This window comes from Lytechinus pictus, chromosome 3 (genome assembly GCF_037042905.1).
Source record: "Lytechinus pictus isolate F3 Inbred chromosome 3, Lp3.0, whole genome shotgun sequence".
Lineage (NCBI taxonomy): Eukaryota > Metazoa > Echinodermata > Echinoidea > Temnopleuroida > Toxopneustidae > Lytechinus > Lytechinus pictus.
In genome coordinates this window covers 29,717,534-29,729,866 of record NC_087247.1, presented here as the reverse complement: position 1 = coordinate 29,729,866, position 12,333 = coordinate 29,717,534, and the positions used below count along the sequence as shown (strand labels likewise).

The following is a 12,333-nucleotide window of genomic DNA, read 5'->3' as shown; positions in this document are numbered from 1 at the left end:
GTTTTCAAAACGGCGAAAAAAATGCAACTTTGAATTTCCCATAGGTTATATAACACACAAAACGGCTAAAAAAGGGCGAAAAAACTGCAGTGGCTCACTGTGTAACTAGTGAAGGGAATATAACAAAAGACACAAAGAAAACCTTATCCCTTCTTAAATGCAAGGTTATTGGGACCAAAATTCAAAATCTTTTTGTCAACATGTATGCCGGGAATAATTTCCTGGTATCGCATTGCAATTTTCTTCACATTTTTTGTGACTGCTACACAAAATTTCTTGTGTGTTTCAATTTTTGTCTCACCTGCATAGCAGAGTGAGACTATACATGTAGGCACCGCTTTTCCGATGGCTGCGGTGTCAACATCAAATCTTAACAGAAGGTTTAGTTTTTTTAAACTTTTTTAAATGGACCTAGTTCCATGATCAAGGTCAAATGTCATTTAGGGTCAATGAAGGTAGTATTGTATCATTATATGAATGGTGTTTTATGTGAATAATAGTAGTTTTCAAAGTTAGCACTGCTGCTATAAATCGTGTAATGCATTGGAGACTGCCAGAGGCGGCTGAGGCGCTCCACTTGTTTACATCTTTAACCCAAAATAATGATAAAAATTTACTCTCCTGCTTTTACATGCATGAACTTATTGTATTGTTTTCATGTATGTGTAGGTTTAAAAAACAACCTGAAATTAATGATACCTGTACTATAAATAGTTTTCTAAGGTGGAGAAAATAAATAATCCTGGCATTGTTTATTACACTCTTTTTGTCTCACCTGCATAGCAGAGTGAGACTATAGGCGCCGCTTTTCCGACGGCGACGGCGGCGGCGGCGTCAACACCAAATCTTAACCTGAGGTTAAGTTTTTGAAATGACAGCATAACTTAGAAAGTATATGGACCTAGTTCATGAAACTTGGCCATAAGGTTAATCGAGTATTACTGAACATCCTGCCTGAGTTTCATGTCACATGACCAAGGTCAAAGGTCATTTAGGGTCAATGAACTTAGACCATGTTGGGGGAATCAACATCAAAATCTTAACCTAAGGTTAAGTTTTTGAAATGTCATCATAACTTAGAAAATATATGGACCTAGTTCATGAAACTTATACATAAGGTTAATCAAGTATCACTGAACATCCTGCATGAGTTTCACATCACATGACCAAGGTCAAAGGTCATTTAGGGTCAATGAACTTTGGCCGAATTGGGGGTATCTGTTGAATTACCATCATAACTTTGAAAGTTTATGGATCTGATTCATGAAACTTATACATAATAGTAAACAAGTATTACTGAACATCCTGTGCTAGTTTCAGGTCACATGATCAAGGTCAAAGGTCATTTAGGGTCAATGAACTTTGGCCAAATTGGGGTATTTGTTGAATTACAGCCATAAATTTGAAAGTGTGTTGGTCTAGTTCATAAAACTTGGACATAATAGTAATCAAGTATCACTGAACATCCTGTGCGAGTTTCAGGTCACATGATCAAGGTCAAAGGTCATGTAAGGTCAAAGAACTTTGGCCACGTTGGGGGTATTTGTTGAATTGCCATCATATCTCTATAAGTGTATTGGTCTAGTTCATAAAACGTGGAAATAAGAGTAACCAAGTATCACTGAACATCTTGTGCGAGTTATAGTAGTTTACAAAATCAGCACTGCTGCTATATTGAATCGCGTGATGCAGGTGAGACAGCCAGAGGCATTCCACTTGTTATCTATAGGCCTACTATTTACAAGAAGTACATGTATGTGTATATGTTGTTAGACTCCACACTAAGTTTTGTTGATGGTGGTACATTTGCGCTACAACAATCACAATATATTTTTATGGCCCGATGTTGAATTTAAATTGCAGGAAAAATAAGGAAATACTATAAAAATTACATGATTTATAAAATATCATTATATTAGGAATAAACTCTCTCCCACCTTGTTCCATTTACATTATAGTTCATTATCAGGTTATCAAGAGTTATTCTTTAAAGGTCAAGTCCACCCAAGAAAAATGCTGACTTGAATAAATAGAGAAAAATCAAACTAGCACAGTGCTGAAAAATTCATCAAAATCGGATGAAAAATAAGAAAGTTATGACATTTTAAAGTTTCGCTTATTTTTCACAAAACAGTGATATGCACAACTAGGTGAGTCAGTCAATGATGTCCATCACTCACTATTTCTTTTGTTTTTTATTGTTTGAATTATACAATATTTCATTTTTTATAGATTTGACAATAAGGACCAAACTGACTGAACCATATAGTATTAAACAATGCTAATTCCACCTGTTCAGGGAGGAATTGTTGTATCACTTGACAATGAGGAGAAAATTAGAATATTTCATATTCCATATAATAATATACAAAAGAAATAGTGAGTGGATGACGTCATAGTCTCCTCATTTGCATACCAGCCAGGATGTGCATACAACTGTTTTGTGAAATTAAGCGAAACTTGAAAATGTCATAACTTTCTTATTTTACATCCGATTTTGATGAAATTTTCAGTGTTATGCTTGTTAGATTTTTCTCTTTTTGTTCAAATCAACTTTTTGTTGGGGTGGACTTGTCCTTTAATATTGTACAGTACATGAAAGAAAAAGAATTACCTTTGTTTCTGCCTACACATACTTTGTATTTAGATTGTTATCAGTCATGCATAAATGATTGTGAATTAATTACGATAATGCAAATTTTCATACCTTACTGTGATCATTGAAGATAGCTTGTAATGGTTCAGTGGTCATGATTCATTTCTTCTTCATTGAGAGGAGATGATATCCTTTCATTTGATAAAGATTCTCTTCATTGGTTTTATTAATTTTGTCTGAAAATATACACGGTATATGGAATATAAAAGTGTAATTGCAATCCCCGTCATTAAAGGGATGCTCCGGGCTGAAGATATTTATATCTAAATAAATAGAGTAAAATTCACAGAGCAAATTGCTGAAAATTTTATCAAAATCGAATAACAAATTACAAAGTTATTGAATTTTAAAGATTTGCATTATTCCGGTGAAACAGATTTAGGCATGTGTTCATGAATATTCATTAGGTGGGCTGATGATGTCATATCCCCACTTGTTCTTTTGTATTTTATTGTATGAAATAAGGTTTATTGAAAATTTATCTACCAAGAACTAGAACAATTGGATTGACAACTGATTCCATCGTAAGTGCATTATTTATTTATTGAACTTATTATTTCATTATAATGGAAACACATCATTTACACATTCATGAAAAATAAAACAATTATGATTTCATGTAAGAACATAAGAAAAAGGAAAGTGGGGACATCATCAGCCTACCTAATGAATATTCCTGAAGACATGTCTAGAACTGTTTCACCGGAATAATGCAAATCTTTAACATTCAATAACTTTGTTATTTGTTATCCAATTTTGATGAAATTTTCAGCATTTTGTTCTGTGAATTTTATTTTATTTTTTAAGATAAAAATATTTTCAGCCCGGAGCCAACAGTATAGTTTGTAGTTGAACATTCATTCTTTAAAAAAAAGTAAGCAAAATTAAGATTTCTGATTGAAATATATTTTATTGTCTTGCAATAATTTCATTTACTTGATAGCCAAATTCACTTTAGTTCCTGTTTAACCCGACAGAGTATTATTATCATTGACGACATGTTTGTATTTTTTTTCTATATTGTATCTATATATCTCAAATTGCTACCCCTGTAGTGTACAAAAGACAATGAGTCGACAGGAGTTCAACATTCTCTCATCCAAAATATTTTTTTTCCTCATCGCAGTGTTGAAGCAGTTGACCAACCTGTGGCACCTGGGGATGTGAAGAGTCAAAGCATCTCAGCTCAGAGTACTCACATGTCAATGTCACATTATCTTGGTCTACCTTATCAGGTAAGGAAATACATTTAGTCTTACATTATTGTCTTTATCTTGCGATACAGACCTCTTTCCTACATGCATGGCCCTGGGAACAACTTTTTAAAGCTAAATTACAGTAGTTGCAGTAAAACACTAATTTTGTGAGAATGTCTGTAAAACCAAGGGTAAGTATGACTATATCATCATGGATCTAGATCTGTACAGTTACATAAACTGAACTTTGTGAAATCATAAAATCTAAGCTGAAATACGATCACACTGAAGATCGGCTACACAGATAGGCACACGTGGGACAGTGTATTATTATTGCTGGAATAAAGACCCGACGGAAGTGACCGAATCCGCGCTTATTTGGCTTATTTCTCAACAATTACACAATTTCTTCCAGAATCCTTTGGCACATATTTTTTATTCATACAAACAGACACTTGGGTGGTCATTATATTAGATTCTGTAAAAAGTCATTTTGAGATCGTTACCAGAACTGGAATTTACCTTTAATGGGGAATGGTGGTTTAGAAGAAAAATTTGACAAGGTTTTCACTTTTAAAAAAAGAGGGTGTTATTTTGGTATAAACTCTACTTTTTAGCACACATACCTGATTTCCAGGGGGTGCTGCCTATAATGTATAACGCACGCACCACCCCCAGGAAAATCTTAAATCTTGGGGGGGGGGGGGGTGCTGAAGCACAACCAGTACCCCTGCTTCCCAGGGTCATGCCTACATGTAGCAACAAATATACATGTACTGTACAGTATGTACACCCATGTACATTATGTATGTTTATTGTTAATGACTTAAGACTGCTTGAACCTAAACTTTGACCAACTAAATAAAATTGTATTGTATTGATCCTATTAGGAACAGGTCAGAGTCTGAGCCATTACGATTTAGTTTGTTGACATTAAATATGTTCATCACATCACATCAAACAATAATACTTTTATATCATACATGTAAGAACGTGTTTTGCCTTTATTCACATGTATACAGGCTAGCAAAAATCAATGTGCCGTTGTAAGGTGCAGTGCTCACAAAGTAAAGATTAGACTTGTTTCTTTTGATTCTTAAAAAATTTCATTTGAATATTTTTGTGTCTATTCCAAAATGTGTACCAATTTGAAACTACATGTTTATCCTGTTTTCTTTTCATGAGGAAAGTTGACTTTCTGTTCCTTTGTCAGTTGGAATAGAAATGACATTTATGCTATACTACTGTACATGTGATGATAAACGTATCTTTTGGTGCCAGGCAGGGGGGGGGGTATATATTATTACTGTATGTGTGCTTCTTTAATGAAGAGATGATGAAATGATCTGTTGGTGGGGAAGGGGGGGGGGAATAATAATCCATTGGTGTGTATTCTCTGTCTTTCTTATCCTCTTAAATTGATTATCAAATCCGTTTAAAGGGTAATGAGGATAATGCTACCAGCATTATTATGAAGAGATTAATGAAGACCTACATATGTGTATCCCTTCAAGGTTTTACATGTACTTAACAGCAAATTGTGATAAGATTATAGGCTGCTTGTAGTCTATCAGTTTTTATTATAACTGTAATTGACACCTTTTACAGGTGTGATAGTGTTTTTTTTTTCTGCAAGAAACTCAAGGGGGTGGGGCAGGGGGAACAGAGTCTATCTATACAAACTTTATGTGATTGTTTAGTTTTTTATTGTCCAAACAAAGCAGGGATTTAGCGTATACACATGAACAAATGTGGAGTTCACATGGATGCATATACGTGTACGTGTATGTACAAGCTATATGTGATGATTGATTATGTTGCCTTTGTTGCTCATCTATAATTGTAAAATAATCCAGTGGGTGTTATATAAAGCTGTTTGTATGACTTTGCATACAGTTTTTATTGTGTACATGTAGCTAAAAAAAGGGCCACCACTCATGAATGCATGAAGTCATTCCTAACTTATAGCTTTCTGAAACAACCACTCGGACTCTAGGAATAATAAGAAACAAATATCCCTCTTTTTTCAACCTTCAGGATCATAATTATGGGCAGCCTCCACCACCCACACCACCTCAGTCTCCCCCGCCCACCCTTGACACCATCCCTGTCCTTCCGCTTACTACCATCTATGAAAATAGCAATCCTTCCTTCACCCCTCCTGAAGACAATGTTGAAGCCCAAAAGGATGAAGGAGTCACAAGATGTATCTGGTAAGCTGGTGCTACAATTTTATGCCTCATTTACTCTTTATTTTAAGATATAGTCAAACCTGTCTTAGCGGCCACCAGTCTGTAGTAAAAGCCTGTCTTAAGTGGCTGACAAAATTGTCTTTCATTTGAATTTGAAAGAAATGTGTGCTACACAGATCCTGTCTCTAAAGGCCACCTGTCTCCAGTGGCCAGTAATAAATAGGTTTGGTTGTTGAATTAATGTATAAAATGAACTTCATTTGGTCTTGATTTTCTGTTTGCAGAAATCGTCTTCGGTGCATTCAAGGAGGAAATATTTTATTGTTTCTAAAATTATTCCAAATATTGATTGCCTTCACATGAAGGATCGATACAAAAAATATGATAGACTACAATGCCTCAACAATATATAGGTCGTGTTTATGTCATGTCATGTATATCATGTACTAAGAAAATACTAATGTGTAGGCCCTACCCTAATTAATCTTTTGAAATAGAGGATGTTTTACTTGTTCAAGAATGAGTGTAATGACATTGTAAGTTTGTAGATATCTGTTCAATCGTTATGGTTATGAAAACTGAACTACTACAGGACTTGTAATATTTACATACAGTATCCAATATAAATGATTGGTTTTACCTTTGTCCAGTAATTGTTTCGTAATTGCAACATGCTTTTCCTATATCACTCTTGTGTTGAGCAGGAAACGCTACTTTATACATTGCAGGAGGCATTAGTTACTTTCATTTCTCTCCCTCATAATATAATAAAGTGTGTTGCCACCCATTTCCTCTTTCAGTACCTTTGACCATGATGATGGCTACATGATCTGCTGTGATAAGTGCTTGGTCTGGCAGCATGTGGAGTGTATGGGACTAGACAGGAATAACATTCCAGATGTGTACTTCTGTGAGAGGTGCGAACCGAGGATGGTGGATCAACAGCGAGCCCTTGAGTTGCAGACCATAAAGCGCAAACACATACGTGAGTTTCTGAAATATTGTGGTTGCATGTTTACATCGAATTGAATGGTATTCTATGTATTAAGTTTGCATCATTCATAGATCACAGTTTGTTAATTTCAAATAATATCTGCTGTCAAGCTTTACCCGTATGCTTTTCTGATTCAAATCGCAATAAAAGAATAGCTGTTGGGGAAACAAAGTGTTTGCATAGTTGTGTAGTCTCCCTGGTTGTTGATTGATGAGAAATGAAGGTTTGCCAAGATAGGTTGAATTTAAGCTAGATTGTGATAGAACACTATATTGGAGCTAATTAGGGGCAATGTAAAAGCCTACTTTACATTTATCTAGTTTTTGGTGTCATTGTTTATTTTGTAGTTATTGGTTATTAGGTTTAATGAGTATGGACATTTACCGCTGGATTTAATTAAGGTGAAATAAAAAGGTAAGAAATGCTATGGAAAAATAACCAGAAATTTTTCAAAATTTTCATTTGTCTTTATTAATGTGATGTTAACATGATTAAGTACTTGACCTGAAAGTCATTGCCATTTCTTTTGTTTTTAACCCTAATTAGACGGGGGGGGGGGGGGGGGGGGGGGCTGATTCAACCACCTCAACATTTTTCACTATAAATCCATTGCGTGAAATTTTTTCACCGTGCCACTCACTGACTTTTTACTTTCATGTCTCACGCAACTTTGAGACCAAATTTGTGACCAACGGGGTAGTTCCGAAATTACGCAACATTTTGTAAGTGCATGCAAACCCAAATTGCTCAAAAACTAGAATTTGTGTACAAATCCAATGCTAATTGTGTATGTTGCAAAATTCATTACATGCATCATTATTTATCCTTTTACTGATTAAACTCATTTATTTTATCTTGTTTATGGTCAGAATAAGGTGCCTGATGATTTCCATCGAAAATATTATAAAAAAACAATAATTCAAAACAAAGAAATGCATAAGAAATTTAGAAAAAAATAAAATACAGAAGAAAATAATTGTGATTTTGAAATTTCATTTGATGAGAATCCTATAAAGAGTCTGTGAATACAAACTTAGCATTCTAGGGGCATTATTTAGTTAATTAGAGCAAAGTTTTGATTTAACACAAAATTAGCATTATTAATTACCAATGAGATTTTTCGCAGAATTGATCTCACTGTTTTGTAGATTATGCCATGGGTAACACGCATGCCAATTTTTGTCGCGATCCCTCGATTGACAGCCGAGATCATGGGGGGTGGCTGAATCCCCCAGTCTTCTTGGGTGTCAAAATTATTTATGGTTAAGAAGGCTGTTTTGAATGGACGTCTTTGTGACTTACTTTTCGTCCTGTAACAAAAAGCATGCAACATGTATTTGTATTTTTCAGTTGAACGACTAGACAGCAGTGATGATGACACCAAACGAAAACCCAAGAGGACAAGATACTCCTCCATCTCCAATACCCCAACCAGTCTCACTCTTACCTCAACAAAAGGGAAGAACAAGATGAAGAAGAAGAAGAAAAAGAAAGAAAAGGAGAAAATTAGAGAAAAGATGAAGGAAGAGGAGAAAGATCAGAAACAAGAGAAACACCACAAGAAAAAGAAGAAGAAAAAGGTGTGATGTTTACTGGTGTTCTAATTTTGCATTCTTTGCGTGTGTATGTGCTTGAATAATTGTGCGATGACAGATTGCTTAAGAAAATTCATGAGAACAATGTTCCTCAAAAGGGTTACGATCATTCTCGAAGACGAAAATCTTATTTCTGCATTTTCAGGAGGAGGCGTGATATCTTATTTGGTAGAGTGGTGGTTTCACAATCCAGTGAACTTAGTTCAATTTCCACTTGATTGGCGAGTGCCTTTTGGTAAGGCAGTTATCCTTATAACCAGGTCCCTTGGAGAGGACCTTATTAGCCTTTGGTCCTCTGGTTGGAATGAATTTTAAGCGTGCCATTTCTATGATTAGTTTATGTTTTAACAGATTTGATGAGCAGGCTTTATCTAGGATGTAAACATGTTTATTGTCTGCCATTCTACTACAATTCGTCAGTGTTACCACACCAAACCAAACCCCTGTTCTGTATTCCACACACATGTGTCTCTCACCTGTCTATTATATTATTTTCATTTGTTATTCACGTTATTCATTTACCCTTATGCATGTGGCCAAAATCCTAATCACCTCTCTGCACTGTGAACTGCAAACCAGCAGTTTGATTTGATTTTGTCTTCACAGAGAAAACACAGGAAGAATCGAGGAAGGGCAGAGCCTGGAATAGGGGATTTGCTTCTTCATGGAGAACAAATGTGAGTTTACTTTACATATTTGATTTTAACTTCTGGGATTATCCATATTACCATGCAAACCTCAAGTATTATATTTAATTTTGTTTTTCTCTTTCCATTGCAAGAGTGTATTAGTTTACTCTTATCCAGTCTGTGGGTCCTGTTTCATATAGACTTGTTAATATAACAAAGTTTACTGTAACCCAATCAGATTGAATGATTTCAGTAGCTTTAAACTGTTATTGCAAATTTGTATCATAGAAAGTTTGGGACCAATACTACTGCTGCTGCTGCCACTGCCGCTGCGACTGCGACTGCGAGATTCAATACGAGGACTTATTCACTAACTGCAGTGGCTGAATCTATATTAGGCACCAGTGCACTTTATATAGGCTTTGTGATGTCCTAACGAGTTCCCCCTTGGCTCAGTAAATGACATAACTGTCTAGGCATTTAGCTTGATAGTGTGATAAAATTGTCACTCAAAGTGTATAAGAATGTCTAGAGTACTGGTATATAAAGTTTTCAGATGTTCAGCTATTATATTTCACAGTGGGAAATTGTAATTGAAGACTCTTGTCTAGACAATCAGTATAAACAATTTTGCTTATGCCACCTAATGAGCCTGATCTGATGTAAAAATGATGTTGCCAGTGATATTTAATAGGAAAATGAAACCCTTGGTATAAGTTATCTTGTGTGAAAATAGAAAAATCAAAGAATATGAACAATATTTGTTTGAGAACGATTGGACAAATAATATCAAAGTTATGAGCATTTGAATGTCAAGATCACTAATGCTATGGAGATCCTCTCATACAAGTATGAAATGCTTATTATTTACACATCAAAGAATTATATAATTATTTAAGATTCAACTTAGTTTTAAGTACCTCGCCTTTTTTTCATTGCTTTACTTGTTTTGTGGAAGGATTTCTAACAATATTATGTGACAAAACAAGGAGGACTGCGTAAAGTAATGAATGGATAAAAAATAAACCTATTATGGATTAATATTGCATACCTTAGGTTGTAGCTAAGCAGGCATTTTATGAAGTTAGTCTTCCATATGCTTGAGACTCCAGAGTAAATATCCATGAAAAATGTACATTACAAAGGGGAGAATAAATTCCCCCTTTCAATTAGCGAGCAACTAAACGATTCATTATACTTGCAAATGAGTGAGCAAACAAGTAAACTGGGAAAAATATACCTAGTTTTGATTGTTAATAAAAAATGGGAATGATTTCCTGCTAGCTGAATATCATGAGTTTGCCTGTTTGAAGTCATCCCTTGTTGGATTATGTTTATGATATCAAAGACCAGCATCGAGCTCCAACTCGAGGAAACCCCCCTGTGTGAAGCAGGATATTTGTCATCAGACAATTTTAATAGGTTGATCTTTGAGGTACTCTTTAAGCCCACATCCAAGCATTTCCTCTGTATAATGGTACTCTTCTGCACTGGATTGCCTTGTTCTGGTTAAGACGATTCTCTTTCTCTTGGGCAGCTTCTGGAGCATTGTGGCCCAGTGGATTAGTTTCCAGACATTGAAACAGAGGGTAGTGGGTTCAATTCCCAACCATTCCTAAAGCGAAAAATTGATTCATAATGTGCAGCTTTTTGAACGGAGGGCTGCTGATAAAGCAGTAACTCAAGCTAACACTGGGGTAATAATAGTTGCACTTTGTGTCCACGCAATATAATTCCAGCTATTATTATTGTCCTTTTTTAAATGGCTCTAATACATTACGAGACCAGCTGTGGGAAGTTGCTATTTTCAAATAATGGAGATAACTTGTTAGAAAGTCCACAGCTGAACATGGTATTCATCTATCAGGCATTAGTATTTTCAATGATATATGCTCTCATCAAACCCTTTCTTCCAGATTGGACAATTCAGACAGCTTTGTCGAAGCAGCGGAGAACCAATACAGCACGGAACTGAACCAGTACCTCTCCGACCAACGCCAGAATGCAATGTGGACCATGCCCAGCCTTGGCTGCATCCTTGATGATCTCTCGCCCCAGAAGATCAAGCTCGGTGCTACTGGAAGGACGGCACGTGGGTTGTTGACTACCGAGGAGCTGGCTCCCAATCAGCCCATCGTGGAGTACCGTGGCATGCTCATGCTGAGGGATCAGTTTGTTCCTGCCAACGGATGGACTAAAAAGTGAGTCCACACAAGTTTTATTTCTATTCAAAGCATTTATATAGCCTCACTTGCCATATATTGTCCCATTTACATCAATTGTTGAATTTTGGTAAATGAACTTTCTCAGTTTTTGCAGCGTTTTGTTCTGAATAATTCAAATGTGGCCATAATTTTGGGTTAAAAGGGAGATAGATACTGACCACTTTCTCATTTCATTTACCATAAAGTAAGAAAAGAGTCACTTCTTTACATGTCATAAATTGTGTAATAGGACGATATGATATGGATGGCAAGTGAGGGTAGTCTTTAGTGTTTAGGGGAGAGTAGAATTTTATTTCATACATTAGAGAGGTGATGAATGTTTCTTGCTTGGATGGAGAGAGTTGCGGGCTCCAATGATGTAACTTTGTAATAGTTATTCTCTCCTTTTTCTGATGGTGGGGTCAGCAATTCTTATTCATCTCCACATGAGAATTAAAGACATTGTTTAAACTTGCATGTCACAAAATTGGGTGAAGTTCAACCATGGGTTAGAATGTGTCATTTGATGTCAAATGAATCGTGAAATTAGGCTCTGACATCTTTTTTCCCCCATGAATTGGTTTAACCAATTTTTTTGTGTGTATCACAAATTTTGATCACCTAAAGGGTATAATTTTGCATATTGTCACATTAAGTAATTTAACCCATGGGTTAAAGTTAACACCTTCATGAAGTTAGGCCAATCCTATCATAAATTGTTATAATTTTATATTTTACTTAATTTGGAGGTACATGTATTCAAGAAATTTTGTTATTGTTTATTCTAAGTCCCTCTAAGTTTATCTTAGTTTACAAATACTATGATTTCATATAAAAAAAATGGACACCCATATATTTATGGGGGGG

General features: G+C 35.4%; 1 protein-coding gene across 9 annotated transcripts in view; it reads left to right on the top strand.

Annotated features, from left to right (window-relative positions):
• The window catches only part of LOC129257479 (inactive histone-lysine N-methyltransferase 2E-like), a 52,162-nt gene that overhangs the window by 17,809 nt on the left and 22,020 nt on the right, over positions 1–12,333 (top strand). For 3 of the 9 annotated variants that reach the window (XM_064096787.1, XM_064096786.1, XM_054895809.2), the window contains exons 4-9: positions 3,783–3,891; positions 5,890–6,065; positions 6,845–7,029; positions 8,389–8,618; positions 9,240–9,310; positions 11,179–11,463. In XM_064096787.1, coding sequence (XP_063952857.1) covers positions 3,783–3,891; positions 5,890–6,065; positions 6,845–7,029; positions 8,389–8,618; positions 9,240–9,310; positions 11,179–11,463 — 1,056 coding nt within the window. Of the gene's footprint in view, positions 1–3,782; positions 3,892–5,889; positions 6,066–6,844; positions 7,030–8,388; positions 8,619–9,212; positions 9,311–11,178; positions 11,464–12,333 lie in introns of all 9 variants that reach the window. The other 6 variants (XM_064096784.1, XM_064096785.1, XM_054895807.2 and 3 more) reach the window with 2 other exon arrangements.